The sequence below is a fragment of the Parasteatoda tepidariorum genome, chromosome 5 (assembly GCF_043381705.1).
Source record: "Parasteatoda tepidariorum isolate YZ-2023 chromosome 5, CAS_Ptep_4.0, whole genome shotgun sequence".
Classification (NCBI taxonomy): domain Eukaryota; kingdom Metazoa; phylum Arthropoda; class Arachnida; order Araneae; family Theridiidae; genus Parasteatoda; species Parasteatoda tepidariorum.
The window spans coordinates 88,150,966-88,168,758 of NC_092208.1; the positions used below are offsets into that span (position 1 = coordinate 88,150,966).

Consider the following 17,793-nt stretch of genomic DNA (forward strand, 5'->3'; position numbering starts at 1 on the left):
ATTCATCGACCAATGTCCAGCGCACCCATCGATACTAATTATTTTGGAAAATGTAAAAGCTCTCTTTTTTCCTGCAAATTGCACAAGTGCGCTTCAGCCATTAGATTTGGCCGTGATTAGAAATTTAAAATTGCATCATAGAAAGCAGTAACTTCAACTCGCTATTCAAAGCATTGTAGAGAATAATAGCAAGAAAATATAATTAAAGGTAACATACATTCAAATGGCTCACTGCAATTTTTCTCCTTTGGTTATTTGTTTGTTTTGCTTTGTCTACTTTAGAAATTTATGTAAATTAACACGTTAAACATTAAAATTAACTGAAAACAGAGTTAGTTTCAGTTTTAGAAGTAAAAGTCGATTATACGACGTTATCGTTTATACAACGTTTTTCGGTGGTCCCTTCGGCGGCGTATAACCGATGCTCCACTGTATGTATATATATATATATATATATATTATAGGAGGCATGTTTTTTAAGTAAGGACCCTTTTGCTGTTTACACTAATAGGTGATGCAAATGTCGCAATGAACTTCCAAGATTATTAAATCGCACACCCTGTACAAGTTACAGTCAGTGATGCATTTTTTTGTCAGCAAAAAACTGTCTGCTGCAATTGTTGATTGATTTGTGAAGCTACAACACTGACTAAGATAAACAGATGTAGATATGTCTTAGATGTATATATATCTAATATGTCTTAGTATTGTCTACTAAATTTAATTTCAGTGAAAATCTCTTGTTGCATATCCATGTATAAAATGGCAGGAGATGCTGTTCTCATTTTTATGAAATCATGATTATGCAAGCAATCTTTCAAAACTAATTCTTTATATTTCTAATATTAGAAATTATTTGTTCAAAGTATTGGTTTATGCATTTCAAAATACAGTTGAAGATCTTTATGATACAACCTTGAAACATGAGGCTTAGTGTTGTTTAGATCAAGAAATTCGTGTTATATAGATCATTTCACATGTCATTCAACATACTTATGGAACATGTCAGTATATATTTGGTTTTACTGCCTTAAATTAATTTTTAATGGCAAATGCTTTGAAACACAGAAATATACATTATTTATACAAAAAGAAACTGAAGTTACAAAAAGCTTTAGAAATAAAGGTTTGGTTGATGTGGAGAATTGCATTGTAAAGATCTTCTACTGTAAATACTCTGAAATGAAATATTTGATCTTTTATGTAATTAAGGGCAAGTGGTAGAAGCTGCAAGCACAAAACCTCCTCCCAGTAACCACCCAAGGTTCAACGTGGGTGATAAAGTCCAAGTTTTAATGGATGTCGAAACGCTTAAAATTATGCAAGAAGGCCACGGTGGATGGAATCCTAGAATGGCTGAAGTAAGCATTTCAAAATATTTTTTTAAAAAATAAAGTATCTGAAAAAACGATAGTTTTACAATTTTCCATTATATACACCCGTATCTAGTATATATGTTACAGTGAATGACCAAAATGGGTGATTGTTGACTTCCACTGGTGAATGTTGACAATCACATAGTTGCTTTGGTAAATGTCCAAAATATATACTAGGTCTTTAGTTAAGTGCCACTGCCCGGTATACCCTACACTGATATTTTTTTATGATCAAATGCCACTGCCCAGTATGCATTTAACCGGTACTCCGAATACTGATGTTTCTTCGAATCAGATAGCTGCTGATATTAAAATATTGAATAAATATGATAATATCAACAAATAAATGAATATCAAATCGGATATCAAAAATATTTCCGACATCCACCAAAGCGACTATGTGATTGTTGACATGCAACGCCAAAAGTCGACATTCTCGCGATTTCGGTCATTCACGTTGACATATATTTTTTAAAAAATATTTCAAATATAAATTTAAAATTCTTTTCTCTTTTAATGCATTTTAAAAAAAGAAATGTCAAGTTTTTCCATGAATATTTAGAAACCTGAAATTTTTTTAGTTAAGACAACACAATTTATTTTAACATTTCAAGTTTNATGTTGACAATCACATAGTTGCTTTGGTAAATGTCCAAAATATATACTAGGTCTTTAGTTAAGTGCCACTGCCCGGTATACCCTACACTGATATTTTTTTATGATCAAGTGCCACTGCCCAGTATGCATTTAACCGGTACTCCAAATACTGATGTTTCTTCGAATCAGATAGCTGCTGATATTAAAATATTGAATAAATATGATAATATCAACAAATAAATGAATATCAAATCGGATATCAAAAATATTTCCGACTTCCACCAAAGCGACTATGTGATTGTTGACATGCAACGCCAAAAGTCGACATTCTCTCGATTTCGGTCATTCACGTTGACATATATTTTTAAAAAATATTTCAAATATAAATTTTAAATTCTTTTCTCTTTTAATGCAATTTAAAAAAAGAAATAGTCAAGTTTTTTATAAATATTTAGAAACCAGAAATTTTTTTAGTTAAGATAACACAATTTATTTTAACATTTCAAGTTTTTTTTTTTTTTTTTCTGCAGTTAGTATTAGATTTTCAAATGTATTATGATATATTTTTAATAATATGTTTATTGAAGTTATACATAAATAAAATTCAACTTGCTCTAAGCTAAAGTTAAAGGTATTTTTACAAAAANACATAAATAAAATTCAACTTGGTCTAAGCTAAAGTCAAAGGTATTTTTACAAATGGAAAAAAAAAAAAATCTGTAAATTAATAGAATTTTTTTCTTCTTTTTACCAACAGCAGTTGTATTTATGCGTTTATGCACATTTATTATTTTACAAAATAATAAACAAATAAAAACTTGGATGCATAAATAAATATATTGTATTTTCAGTTTGTTGGAAAAGTTGGGACAGTTCATCGTGTGACTGACAAAGGAGATATAAGGGTTCAATATGAAGGCTGCAACAATCGATGGACTTTTCATCCTGGTGCTCTGAAAAAAGTAATTTTTTTTTTCTTCTTTAAAGTCTGAACTCAAATTTTAACCTAAATTGATCCAGGAGTAATTATTTTTGTGTTCATTTCAAATTAAAGATTCAGCTGTTTTCTCTGGGTGATATGGTTCGAATAATCGATGACCTTGCCAAGATGAAAGATCTTCAGAAAGGCCACGGGGAATGGATTGAGGTTATGAAAACGGTGAGTGTTTTTCTTTGCATGTTCTATAAACGCAACATATTCCTTTAAAAACAATAATAAATAAATATTTTATTGCATATGATGGATTTTCAGTTTAATGTCACTGAATTATTGATTTGAGCTCGTGCATACTGAAAATTTAAGCATAGTTATTACTTATAACTGGAAAATTGAGTCTGCCTTTTCTTTTCTACTTCAATACCAAAAATGAATGAGAATAGCTTTCCTTTTGCCCTTTTTCATCTGACATTGCTCAGTAAATTGTTTTTAAATTTATGTCACTAAATTGTTGATTTGAGATCTTGCTGAAAGTTTAAGCATAGTTATCACTTATAAGAGAAAATTAAGTCTACCCTTTCTTTTCTACTTCAATACCAAAAATGAATGAAAATGTCTTTCCTTTTGCCCTTTTTCATATGATGTTGCGCACTTAATCATCAGTAAAATGTATTTGGCTAAAAAACAAACTAGGGATAATTGCAGGAGGTTAGTCATTTTTAACTCATGATAAAAATGCAGTTTTTCTATCTATAATATAACATTTTGAGGCTGACCCAGAAACTTGTCATGATTGACAAACAGATTTCTCATACTGTGCCAAACTTGTTACATTAAAAAATGCTCATGGTAATAGACTTCTTAAATGGTATAATAGAGGCCCAAACCACTTTCCAAATTATTCGTATTGTGACTGTTGCTCTTTCGGTTTCTGGTTCGCCAAAAAATAATCGAACTCTTGAAAAAATAATTAAAGAAAATAAGAAAGTATATTTTTCTACCTTATGCTTAGGATACCAGTTATTTATTTGCATGAAGTTTGACTGTGGATGACGTTTCAAGCTGAGAGAAACAATAAAGCAGTGTTTATGTTGACTGCTTGACCATTCTAACTTAAATATTAAATTGTGTATTTGTTAATAATTTTTTTTCTTTTTATGAAACTAAGAAACTGTTTTGTGTTCATAACTGATTTGTATTCATTTATTCTGTGGTTTTTGCCTAATTAATATAAAATTGTTAAATATATTTTTAATTTTGTTTCTATAATGTGTTGAATTTGCTTAGTTTCTTAAAAGATTCAATATGCTGCTTTTTATCATTTTGCACCTTTTTATCATTTAAGAAAAAGATACAGTGTATAAATGGTTAAATTATCACACTATTTTTGAAAAAAGGAAGAAAAAAAACAGTGATATGTATTGTTCTACACATTTTAATATTCTAACAATGGAATTTGTTTTAATAGGCACTAGGTAAAACTGGTAAAATCACTAAAATCTATTCTGATGGAGACTTGAGGGTTAATGTTGATGGTCAGACCTGGACATTCAATCCTTTATGTGTGACATCTGTTCCTGGTACTGCTACGGAAATGAATAATACGATGACAGCAAATCAGAGAGAAGAACATACTCGTATGTATAATATTATTTATTTATTGAATACATACAAAGTGCTCTGTAAGAACCACCTTTAATATGTATTTTTAGCATTCTTGTCAAAAAAGCATATGCATTAGGGGTCACAAATAAATATTTCAAAGAAGGAGTAACAAAAGGTTATCAAATTACTTGTCAGGAAAGCAAAATGAAGAATTTAAAAACCAGTTTGCTTGTGTTTATTAAACTTGGTGGTATTTCTGATAATCGATTTTGACCTCTCTTTTTTTTTTAACAAGCAAAGGGGTTCTTGTTCTTATTTTTAAGTCTTGCCTTCCTCAGTATTGATTTATTAGATTTCAATAACTTTTATTTTCTCATATAAATATTAATTTGCTATCGTGTATGGATTTACTTTTTACTTTATTACTTTTGCTTTTTACTTTTTGACAAAAACTCAATAAGATTATATTAAGCAAGCATATAGCAAAATTTCCTGTATTTTGATTCTCAATTTAAATTTATTTATTTAAAAAATTACCCATTTAAATGAAAATAATGTTAGATAGATGGGTTTTTTTTTTAAATTTTTCTGTTTTATTTCTTAATAATTATTTTAATGTTGCTACTATGTTTTCTCCTGGTTTTTAGAGTATTTCAAAAATGCTGAGTTTTCTAAAATCAATCAAAAAATTTACAATAACAGTGACATGTTGATATATTTATGCAGGTTTTGGAATGGGTGCTGCAATGATTTCTAATTTATTTTTGAAAAAGGAAATACAAAAAAATTATTTTTATATTTTTATCTATCGCCCAACATATTTTTATTTTTAATCTAAAAAAAATTCAACTTGTAAGTGAAACTTAGTCATTGAATTAAAAGTTATTCAAGTTATTTCATTGTTTCTAATGCTTATGAGACAAAATTTACAGGCAACTAAATATAACAAATTGCAATTAAAAAATTCATTCAATCAGTACTTTTTTTGTTGAAAATGCAACCTATTTATATATATTTTTTAATAAGTATGGAGTTTTTATGAATTCCAAATTTCCTAATTTAGCCCTATAATCTGCATTACCTTTGTATTTTTATGATATTCAATTTTCAGTTAAAGTTTGCTTCTCTCTATATATATGCACCATATAAATTCTATTGTAATATTGTCTGTTATATAAATATTTTTAATTGTATAGTTAAATTGTAATGATTTGTATAAAATGTGCATTATAATATTTTATTGCATTTTAGATCCTTTGCTGGGTCACCTACTAGCTGAACCCCACCAATTAGATTTAGCAAGCTGTGATCGTCTCGTTAGAGAAGCAGCCCAGGGTCACACTGATGTTGTAAGAGACCTGCTGCAAAAATTCCCCGATAAAGTATGGTTAATTTTTTTTTCTCTTCTTTTTTTTTTTTTACGCATCTATAAACTTTTTTTAGGGTAAATTATTATCAATTATTTTTTAAATCATATCCAATTTTGTTAATGTTATTGATACAAATATTAATTTCAGTGTTATTTTATGTCAAATTAATAACAAATATTACCACTAGAATAAAGGTTTTTTGCAGCTATTTCTACAATTGTGTAAATTGATTTTAGAAAGGATTTGCTGGTTCAAACAAAGGATTTTTTATTTATTAATAACTAAACCTATGTTTTAATATTTTAATTTTTTATTCATATGAATACTTTTAGTCTGATTCGAACCAAATGAAAAGCTGTTTTGAGTTCAAAGGCTAATGGGAATCTATACTTTAAACATAAATATGTAATATTTAAATGTTTAAATACCATTGCGTTTGAGGGATATAATCTGTAGAAAATAAGTTTATGTGAAGATAAATTAACAATGTCTTTGAAAATGCTTAGAATAAAATAGAATGTCACCAAATGTATGCTCTGATAGTTTTGAAAGTTATTTAAATATTATTATTATAGAAAAATTTTAGATAAAAAAGATCCAGATCCTTAAAGATGCTTTATTTTTTTCTATGCATGCGACAATTAAAAGCTTAATTGAAAATAAGTGGGGGCTGATTTACTTAATTTTCAAGTTTATTTTTAATTTTTTTTTCTCGTATCAAAGTAATTAAATTTGTATGGTATGTATGCATTGTGCTTTCACTCATTTTTATAATACAGTACAGAACCCGTTATCCTGAAATCAGAAAACCAAAAAAACCGGAAAGAAGTTCGATACATTTTCCCGCCATTATTATTTTTTTTAAATGTTTTTTTCCTCATAAGATTTCAGGATTTTTCGTTCTTTTTTAAAAGATGTTTACCTTACCATCATTTTGGAAATAATCATTAGTGTATTACTTTATCGTTTTTTCTTCTTTTTAAGATTATTTCCAAATTATTATTTTTTTTAGTTGGGCTTAACAATAAAAAAAAACTGCTTTTCGTAGCGATTCAGAAAACCGGAAAAATCAGTTATCCGGAATAGCAATGGTCCCGATCGTTCCGGATAATCGGTTCCCTACTATATTATAAAAATGTTCTTTTCATGTAAAAAAAATCACAAAGTTTTAACAAAAATATTCAAAATTCATTTAAAGTATTTTAATTGTACGTAATTTTACTTAATTCTGAATTATAATAACCCTCAAAGCATTGAGCTCTTGGGTAAATGTGTATCTGAAATTTTCTTGTTGAGATTTATTTTCTTATTCAATAACATGGAAAAACTGTATTCTTGGTGCAGGAAAACCTGCATATGAAGGTTCATAAATAAAGGGTACTAATCCTCTGTGGGTTAATAAGCATAATGTTAAACTTGAAGCTGCTTTATGTTAGAATAGATAAAAAAGAAATTTTTTACGTACTATTTGTTATTTTTAAATTGAAAATAATAATAAAATTAATTTTTGAAGCAAAATTTGTACTGATTCAATATTTTATTATATCTGATTAATATTAATGCTATCAATTGCATATTGCTAAATAATGATATTAGTGTAAATAATACTGAAATATATTACTTTCATATTAGAAACAAGCAAGGGAAGATATCACTCTTACTCGCATTACTAAAATAGCACTTATATGTCGAGTGTTAATTTCCATGTTTATTGTGTTTTAAAGTTAACTTGCTGCGCCATTTACATTTCATTGCATTTAAAATATTCAATTACTTCTTTTTTAATAATGTTAACATATTTATGATGCAAAAATGGTTTTGAGGTGTTGAGTGAAAACATTTATTTAAAAGAGGTTTTCTATGAAATGTTTTTGAACTGTTTAGTTACTTTTGATTTGGAGCTTAAAATATTATCTTTTGTGTATTAAACAAATAAAAACATTGTTTTCCCCCAACCTGGTTTTTGAAATTAAGTTTAGAAGGTTTATTTTTGGCTTTAATGGATAAAATTTTGTTTATATAAAGGGAAAATGTTAACAAATGATTTTGGCCATATAAGATTACATGAATATATTATTTGCTTTTATTAAAATTCCTTTGTATATATATTTGTGAAATATTTCAAATTCTATTAAAAAATTTATAAATCGATCTTCAATATTATTTAAATTCTGAATGAATTGGGTAAGCTGTTTAAAACCATTAATTCAATATTCTGTTTCAAACTTTTTCTTATTTAGTTTAAGGAAAAGAAAATATGCAAATATAGTTATAAAATTTGTTAATTACAATTTTTCTTTTAAAATTTCATAACTTGATATCCAATTTTTCTGTAAAAATTTAATTTGTTGTTTTACCCTTTGCTTTAATTAAGTATTAAAATGTTGTTCTAATTCTGTATGAATAGGTGGATCAGAAAAGTTCAGGAAAGACAGCTCTGCAAGTTGCCAGCCATCAAGGCCACTTGGAAATAGTACGCCTGCTCCTTGCAGCTGGCAGTAGCTTAGAAGCCCAGGATGATGATGGGGATACAGCTTTGCATTACTCGGCTTTCGGGTAAATGTTTGCATCATTTGCTTATTAAATTCATTCATATTTTCTTTGTCATCTCTCACTCACAACTATCAAATATCTAAGTCAGTTTTTTAATTCAGTGTCATTTAATAATTGGAAAAAAAATTCAAAAATTGCAAAAAATACGTAAATAAATTGCTTTCTGAAAATCGATTTCTTGTTGTTTCTAATGTCACTTGCCAATACCAGCTAGCCTGCTTGGTTAAACAAAGCAAATTTAAGGCAGAGGGTATTTTTTTTTTCGGTGGCACCACCTTTAGCCTAAAATATGACTTTAGCCTCGCACACATCACAGCCCGTTTATTGGGTGGACACATTTATAGATCTACAAATCGTAATTTTTTTTTATATCTGAACCAGAGAGCGACCAATCTCTAATTCAGTATCACCAGAAGTATGATTTCTTATGTGAACATGGAGGTCTTAGTAAACAGACAGATCATAGACTAGAGTCCTCTAGCCGTTTGGCTAACCGTGGATCTCTGGATTGGGTTCAAAATTACAAGGCTACAGAGTTGAATGTCAGAAGGCGTAAACCCAAAAATTGGGTCGGCGGTTCGACAACCATTAATAAAATATAATAATTCTCATAATGCCCAAAATCATGTATTATTTTAAATTTCAAGTTGAGTGAAATATTCAGGGTAGAAATAGATTTCTTTCAGGAAAAAAAATGTGAAACCTTGATCTATACTGTATACAATTATAATGATGCTTTTTTTTCCCTTCTAGTAATCAACCCGTTGTGATGGATTTACTGCTCAAAAAAGGATCTGACATAGATGCAGTTAATAAAGCAAGATGTAGTCCATTGCATGTGGCTGTAAACAAGCAGCACTTAGATTGTGTGAAAGTTCTTCTCAAGCACCACTGCAATGTTAATGTTCAGGTTAGTACTTGTTTTTCCTCCTTTAACATCAGAGAAACAGCTCTTTTCCCTCAAACAGTTTTTGAATGAATTATACAGGTCATTTTAAAATTAATTTCTTAAATTTGCACTGTGCTTTTTATCAACATTTACTTTCAATATTTACTGTGAAGTCCTCTTTTAAAACACTTCGGTGTTGAGCTATAACTTTGAAAAGAATCTCTAGTTGGAGGTTTAAAATGGCTAAATTTTATTGTTACAAGGGCCTATTTAAAAATTCTCAAACTTACATCACAAAACCTATATTTTTAGAACATCAACATTTTAAATTGCCACTTTTTTATTTGAATCCTGTTCAAAGTTCTGAATTTAAAATTGTAACAAATATTATCAATGCCAAAATGGGGGAATAGTGCAATTAATTTATATTTGTTAATATTAATTTGCTGTTTGTGTATCCTATTTTCCTTTTTTTAATTGTAAAAATCCTAACTCCTTATGTGAAAAATATTTTGTAAATTTTATTATAGTTTGCATTAATCTACAGTCTATATTAATCTGAGACTAATGTTTTTAATAACCCTACATAAATTATCTTACTGTAAAACTTTTAAAAAAAATCCTATTTTGTCTGAAAATGTCAATAATAATAGTTAATTTATTTCGTAATTTGTATGCAAAAACTTATTTAAATATTTGTTCTCAAATGCTGCCATTGTTTCAATGTGTTTAATTCTGGGCGTGAAATTTCATGTCTAAAGTTAGACTAAAATATTTCATCACAGTGTTTTCACTACAGCGCGAGAATCTCGCATATTTTTTTCTTTTCTCGCATTAAAAAATGATTACCGCGAGAAATTTGCGCACTCTATAAATCAATTTCAATGCGCGAAATTCTCGCATTTTGGAAAAAGCTTCGAATTACGTCATTTAGAATAAAATCANCTAATGTTTTTAATAACCCTATATAAATCATCTTACTGTTAAACTGTTTAAAAAAATCCTATTTTGTCTGAAAATGTCAATAATAATAGTTTATTTTATTTCGTAATTTGTATGCAAAAACTTATCTAAATATTTGTTCTGAAATGCTGCCATTGTTTCAATGTGTTTAATTCGGGGCGTGAAATTTCATGTCTAAAGTTAGACTAAAATATTTCATCATATTTATTTTATGTGCATAAAAAATATTAAAATGTTGACGCAAAAGCACTTTTTGATTATGAACAATAATTTGACTAAAAATGAATACAGATTTCAAAAAATTTCAGAAAGAAGCAGTCTCCAAATAAAAAACATAAAATCTATCCTCAGTATAAGGACACTACTTCCTGGTTTGATAATCTGAATTGAAACACAACATTTTAAAATATATTTACTGGCCTTCTAATAATATTTAGCCGCCAATGGCAAGCTTCATTTTCACACCCTGGTGTACTCTATAGTAGTTAATTGTAGTTAAAGTTCCAGATGTTTTTTTTTCTTTCTTTTTTTTAAATGTAACCGTGGCACAACTTTGGTATATTTTAGGACTCATATGGGGATTCTGCCTTACATGATGCCATTAGTAAAGATAATCTGGAAATCTTAGAACTTTTAATAAATGTTCCTGAAATAGACTTCACCCTGAAAAACAAAAGAGGTTTCAATGTTTTACATCATGCAGCTTTAAAAGGAAACAATTTGTAAGGTCATTGGTTCTATTTTCCTATTTTTTCTTATTATTAGTAACTTTTGTAAATAAAAAAAAAACATTTGTATTTCAGTGCTACTGAGCGATTAATAAATAAATCCAGACAAATAGTAGATGGCAAAAAGGATGACGGCTTTGCTGCTTTACACTTAGCTGCTTTGAATGGTCATTTCAATGTGGCCGAAACACTGTTATTTCAGGTAATTTAAATCCTACGTTATAGTTTTGAATTATTTATTTACATCTTAAATAAAAAATTTTAAATTTGTAGTAGACAATTGCAGTACAATTTCCTGTTTTTATCCTATAACCTGGAAGCAGAATCCATGGTGTTTATCTACTGCAGTACATTCTGCTATCCAAATTTGTCTTCAACTCCAAATGAAATCAGACATATACTTTTATTTGAACATTCTGCTTTATCTAACATATCTGTAGCAAAATGTGAAAATATAAAGAATTTAAAAATTATAAATAAAAGCAAGTTTTCATTTAATTTGAATTTTATGCTATGATATTTAAAAGGAAGTGAAAAACAATAATGAACACTTACATGATTTACATATTTGTTCTTTGCAATGTTCTCTCAGCTCAGGCTTATAATTTTGATATTGGAAGCAAGGTTAGTGATTTTTTAAAAAGGAATCTCAATAACTTTTTTTTTTTTTAAGTGAGATTAAAAATTATCTGCTGATACTGTGGTGACGTTTTGTTACTAGGTCTATAGTCAAACCTTGTTGTCATGAACTTGAGAATATAACAGTTGAAAAAACTATGCACCAGACTTAATGATATGAATGCGAAAAAAATAACAGTAAGTGTGTATTATCTCTTAGGGTCATTGTGAAATTGATGTGCGAAACAATCGCAAGCAGACACCCCTGCTTCTTGCTGTGAGTCAGTGCCATTGTCCCCTGGTAGAACTCTTAGTCTCGTCAGGGGCAGACATCAACGTGGAGGATGAAGATGGAGATACGGGTCTACATTTGGCAATTATGAGGCACATACAGACGGGCAATATTAAGTATGATGGAAATGTGCCAGATTCTCCTGCTTTGTCAACTGTGAGTATCATTTTTTTATGTGACTCTTCTGTTACAATGCACACTGCGTTTATTTTACCCATTTAACCAATTATTTTTAGTATTCGTATATTAAGATATTTTTGGATTGATTTAAGAAAATAAATTCATTAAACTAATATGAATTTTAACAGCATTTATTTTATATGGTAACTTACATGAGAATTATTAGAAATTAAGGAATTGAATGATTTTTACTTTTTTATTTATTTATAAAGTAAATTTCATCTGTATAATATTGCTTGCAAGCATAGTATACTCTTGATATGTCAAAGTTGAAGGTACGATAAAAAAATTTCTAAATAACAAATTCATATGTTATTTCAGATCATAGTTCAGGTGTTTATCTATATATATAAAAATCTCTTGTCACAGTTTTAGTGGTTAAACTCCTCCTAAACGGCTCGACCGATTTTGATGAAATTTTATATGCATATTCAGTAGATCTGAGAATAGGTTTATAACTAATTTTTTTTCATTTTTTAGACAGATTTAACGTATGTTTTAAATATATCTTTATTTAATCATATTCCAATCCAAACTAGACATAGAAACCTGATAAATCAAAAAGTAATATTCACGCACGTTGCAACAATTCACTTTAAACTCTAATACTTATGCTCGCCCTTAAAAGAAGAGCATCAAATATATTTGCAAGTATGTGAATAAAGGCAGTGATNACTTTTTATTATTATGACAGTACAAAAATTTCTATTAATTCAGGAAAACTAACTACTGGATATCACAAGTTGCACATGCATACTGTATTCATTTTTGATTTGCCTTAGAAACACATCTTAAATTGGCATCATAGTGCTTCCAACTTCATTCGAACTGTTAACTGATGACATCACAAATTTAAAGTGATAAAATAGATATAGGTTTTTAGGTTTAATAGGTTTTTTTAAAATTATTTTTAACTTGATTTTCAGTATTTAATAATGAGACATTTTTAGTTCCATTTACAAGAAATTGGATTATATGTTTCTTTTTATTATTGTATATATTTCTATAAAATAATATTGGAAAGTTTTTGCTATGGTTTATTTTTAATATTTCCATTATAATTATATTTATAAAATTTGTCTTAACATAAATTGAAGCTCTTGAAGTATGTTTTAAGAAAATCTGATTTAAATCAAATAAAGTCAGATTTTTTTGATTAAAAAAAAAATTAAGAAATCACAAACCCTGCTTAAAAAGAATTAGTAGTAAATATTTCTGCAAAACAAATTGTTTTATGTTTTCCATTTTTTTATGCCTTTGAATAACTCTTTTTTCCCTTTCAGCAAAATAATTGTCTACTTAATCATCCATTTTTATTGCTAATATTCTTTCAGATTTTGTTACATATAGCTAGTTTAAACATGGAAATAAACCATGGACTAGCGATAGCATGCTATCTAATTCAAGAGGGAACTGATTTGACTAAAAAGAATAGAAAAGGGAAAACACCTTTTGAGCTTGTTCAAACTTCAAGTGTTTTAGATTTGCTGCAGAAGTATGCTGAAATGAAAAAGTATGTTCTTTTTTTTTAACATTTTCAAGTGTTTTTTGAGTTTTTAAACTGATTCTAAAAATATGTCGAGGGTTTTTGTATTCTGGGGGCACCCCAGAATTCTGGGTTTTTGGTATTCTTCTCCCAGTTCTAAAAAATGGAAGCAAGCCATGCAATTTTTGTAGGAATATACCAGAGTTCTACATTTCTAAAAACCATTGGTTCGCAGATTTCTGCAAATCAAAAACTTAAACCCTAACAAAATTTTAAAGCCTTTTCTAAATCCCTTTAATGAGATAGTTGCAAGCATTTTTTCCCCCTTCAATTACGGGAAGATTTACTTCTTGTATGATTCTTTCACCAATTTGATCTTTTGGTTTGACTGAATTTCCCCCATTTGGAATTTAGCCAAAATCTGCTAATATTGTAATTCTTGTTCACGAGATTTTATCGCCAAACATAGATTTTCGTTTTTACCTGATTTAAAGCTATGCTTCTAAAAAGCTGTGATTCGTATTCAAACTGTATGTCGCAATTCCTATTCACATTATTTAAAAATCCAATATCCTGATTCATATTCACGCGTTTTTAAAATTCAATATTGTGATTCATATTCAGGCATTTTTAATATCAAAAATCAATTTTCGTATTGATACGTGATTTGCAAACCATGTATTGCAATTCATATTCACGTGATCTAATAGTTTTGCACAATGATTTGTATTTGTGTGATTTAAAATTCATTATTACATTTTCCATTTTTATAAATCCAATATAGCAATTCATATTCACGTGATTTTAAAATCCAATATCGCGATTCTTGGGAGAAGTAAGTTTTTTCTTGACTTAGTTACTCTAAATGTGTGATATTCTGCATTAGTAGATAATTTAATTATAAATGTTAATTCAAAAACTTATGTTAAATATAAAACATGTATGGTATATGAATTTGTATAGATTTTTTGCTCCTAAAATTTACACTGTACTGCAATCACCCCTGAAACATTTTTTTTTAAATATTTTGTGCAATGTTTCTTTTGTAATATTTGAGTTTGAAGATTTTTTTTAAGAAACAAAACTTACTGAGAATTCTCAGAGTTATTCTAATTTCTATAGTCAAAAAAATAACAACACTTTAGCATTCAAATCTTCAAAGCTAAGTTTTTACTAGTTTCAATATGCAATGTTCTTTAATAATAGTATTTCCAAACACAATCAGAAAAAAATATGACTTTCAAAAAACTTGTAGAATTCATCGAAAACTAACAGGGATATCTAAAAAAAAAGGTATAAAAGATTCATCTTAAATTTTCTTTCCCATTTCATAATTTTCATTTTAACAAGAAATAGATTAATAGTGCTTGAAATAGATTAATTATATTTAATTGCAATAAAATGTTATAAAGAAGGGAAAAGCACATCCAGCAATTTTACCTTCAACTTTTTGCTTTTTTGCCCTGACTAATTCTTAAGGTTCAAAACAATTATGATAATATGTTATTAAAGCCCTTGGACGAAATAGCTTGGATGTATAGACTTTTTATGCCGGCTAAATGGTAAGTAATATTTTTAATTTTGTTTGGCTTGGGTCATTATTGTTTGGTTTTAATTTCTCTGATCATTATAGACATCACTACTAAATTGAATGTGTTTTCTAATTATACATTAATTTCTGAAATAAGCTTATAAGCAAAAGAAATAGTGTTCTTTGCTTTATTTTTTGTCTAAAATAAGGTTTTATTTAAAAGTTTAAATATTCATAACTGCCAACTCTTCTGGATTTTACCAGTTTCTCCTGGTCTACGGGTTTAATTAAAATTTTCCTAGTTTTTGTACATTTTTGAAAATTTTCTAAAATTGAGTAAATTTCTTTTCTAGTATGTTTAATGTCAATCATAACTGAAAAATTGAACTGAATTTCCTATGTGTAAAATATTTAGCAACAATTATTATGAAATTTATATTATTTTGTAAAATCTACTTCATTTTTTACTATCCATGTTGGCTGCTATGAATATTTAACTTATTTAATCATTGTATTGTATTGCTTGAAAAAAAAATTTTGTTTTGTTTGTGAAGGTCACAGGCACAATCATTGCCATCTGCGGAGGGAACAGAAGTGCCACAGCCAGAACTGAGACCACCCGAAACAGAGTGCATCATTTGTTCTGATGCTCCGGGTGTCGTTATATTTGAACCTTGCAAGCACCAAGTGGCCTGCGAGGAATGCTGCATAAAAATGAAAAAGTGTGTTCTCTGCAAGGCAGCCATATCTAAGAAAACTGCACCAAGTAAGCCTTCATTATATTTCTTCATTCCCTTCCAATCCCTCAATATAAAATTTTGGAACCCTTGTCAGAAGTAAAGTTTTTTTTTTAAAAAAACGTATGCATTAGAACATGAAAATTAATGATTAAATGAATTAAGCATTGAATATTTTCTAATACTAAAAATTTAATGAGGGTTATGTTTTTATAATTTGAAATATTAAAAATCTCTGGAACATCAAAAGTCTTATTAGTTAGACTGAAAAAACTACTTTAATAACTGCAAAACAATTCAAAGTCAAGATTCCTAAAATAGCAAGAAACTTGCAATTGTCCAGAAAATCTATTGTCTTTTGCTTTCTTGTTCCAGTTTGACTTTTAAACTGTTTTCAAGGTCAAATTTGACATTCGTTTCTATATCCGTGAGCTATTTGTTTTTATATTCAGACACAGAAAATTTGTATCTAATTAAGTGTTTTTAAAAATTTTGAAAAATTTCTGAACCAAAAGATATTCCAGAATGTCAAACGCAAAAAAGTTAAACTCTTCCAATAGATTGAAACTATGTAAAAATTTCTTTATGGTACTTCATAATATGCTTTAACCTCAAAAGTTGCTTTCTACAGAACTTCAATTTTTTTTCCTTAATTTTCGATCCAGGTTACATAGTCTTTTCTTCTATTATTTTTTGCATTTTTGAGCCTTTTTAAAAGTTGTCTATTCCCTATCTTTCTGTTGCATTATATGTGTTAAAAAACAATACAAAATTTGCTTCGTACCAAATTAACTAAACAAGTTCCTTTTTTTTTCTTGATAATTTTGTGTTCAGGTAGAAAAATTTTGTCTGGAACTGTTATTTTAATTTTATTTATATTATTATTATATTGAGTTATTATTATTTGAATTCTGAATAATAATCTTTAAAATGTACCTTTTCTTTTAAAATTGTAAAATTTTTACCATTTGTAAAATTTAAAAAAAATAGATGTACTGGAAAATTGGTGATTCCTTATCTCTTTATTTCACCGTGTTTTGAACTCCTTAAATATATATATGTACTAGAGGGCTCCGCCCCCTGCTCACTGCCGCTCGCCAACCCCCGATAATTGTTACGCAATTACAAACTTAAAGTCATTTACCTGGAGATTACCTGGCAATTTTTCTGCACCAACATCACATAGAGAGAATATGATAGGATTGTAAAATGTCAGAGGAACTTATTATCAACATTATAAGCTTATATAAAGCAATTTCAATACAAACAATATTATAAACTTATATAAAGCGAGGAAGCAATATTTTTTAACTCATTACTATAGGGCATGAGCCGGGGATTAATCTCCGTATCCGAAGCACGCGTGGTAGAGCCTAACTGAAATCATTGTTGATCTTATAGGATGCCGTACGCTCCCTATATGGTGCTTTATCCCCCCGCCCCCAGTAATTTAAATTTTAAATTAAAAACAATTAAAACCTAATGAAAAGAACTTTACAAAAATTATGAGCAAATTAAAACATGTAATATTTATAAGTTCATTCTAAGTAATATTTCAAAAGCAAATACCATTGCAAGTAATTGCTCAATTAACTTCAATACTGTCAGCTGACAAAATATTTTAGTTTCAATCAGAAGTATTCGTTTTCATTTAAACGTCTTGACTTTTCAACGTTTCTTCGCCGCTGTTCAAATTATTAATAAACACTGGATAATATTGCGTTAATGACACTTTTATTTAATAACATCATAAACAATCGTTTGCATAAAGTTTAGTTCTTAATAATCATATATAATCATTTGCATAAATAATCGTTCGGTCTTTTTATAGCTTTACATAACAAGTGTGAGATATTTTTTTTTTTTTTTTTTTTTTTTTTTTTTTTTTTTTTTTTTTTTTTTTTTTTTTTTTTTTTTTTTTTTTTTTTTTT

The 17,793-nt window shown here is 28.1% G+C and overlaps 1 protein-coding gene across 1 annotated transcript in view; it reads left to right on the plus strand.

Moving 5' to 3' along the window:
* Positions 1–17,793, plus strand: part of LOC107445405 (mind bomb 2) — a 55,198-nt gene that overhangs the window by 27,845 nt on the left and 9,560 nt on the right. The window contains exons 6-17 of the mRNA XM_043039675.2: positions 1,213–1,361; positions 2,825–2,935; positions 3,028–3,132; positions 4,379–4,547; positions 5,767–5,897; positions 8,293–8,441; positions 9,192–9,348; positions 10,858–11,012; positions 11,094–11,220; positions 11,857–12,084; positions 13,443–13,621; positions 15,680–15,891. Coding sequence (XP_042895609.1) covers positions 1,213–1,361; positions 2,825–2,935; positions 3,028–3,132; positions 4,379–4,547; positions 5,767–5,897; positions 8,293–8,441; positions 9,192–9,348; positions 10,858–11,012; positions 11,094–11,220; positions 11,857–12,084; positions 13,443–13,621; positions 15,680–15,891 — 1,872 coding nt within the window. The remainder of the gene's footprint in view (positions 1–1,212; positions 1,362–2,824; positions 2,936–3,027; positions 3,133–4,378; positions 4,548–5,766; positions 5,898–8,292; positions 8,442–9,191; positions 9,349–10,857; positions 11,013–11,093; positions 11,221–11,856; positions 12,085–13,442; positions 13,622–15,679; positions 15,892–17,793) is intronic.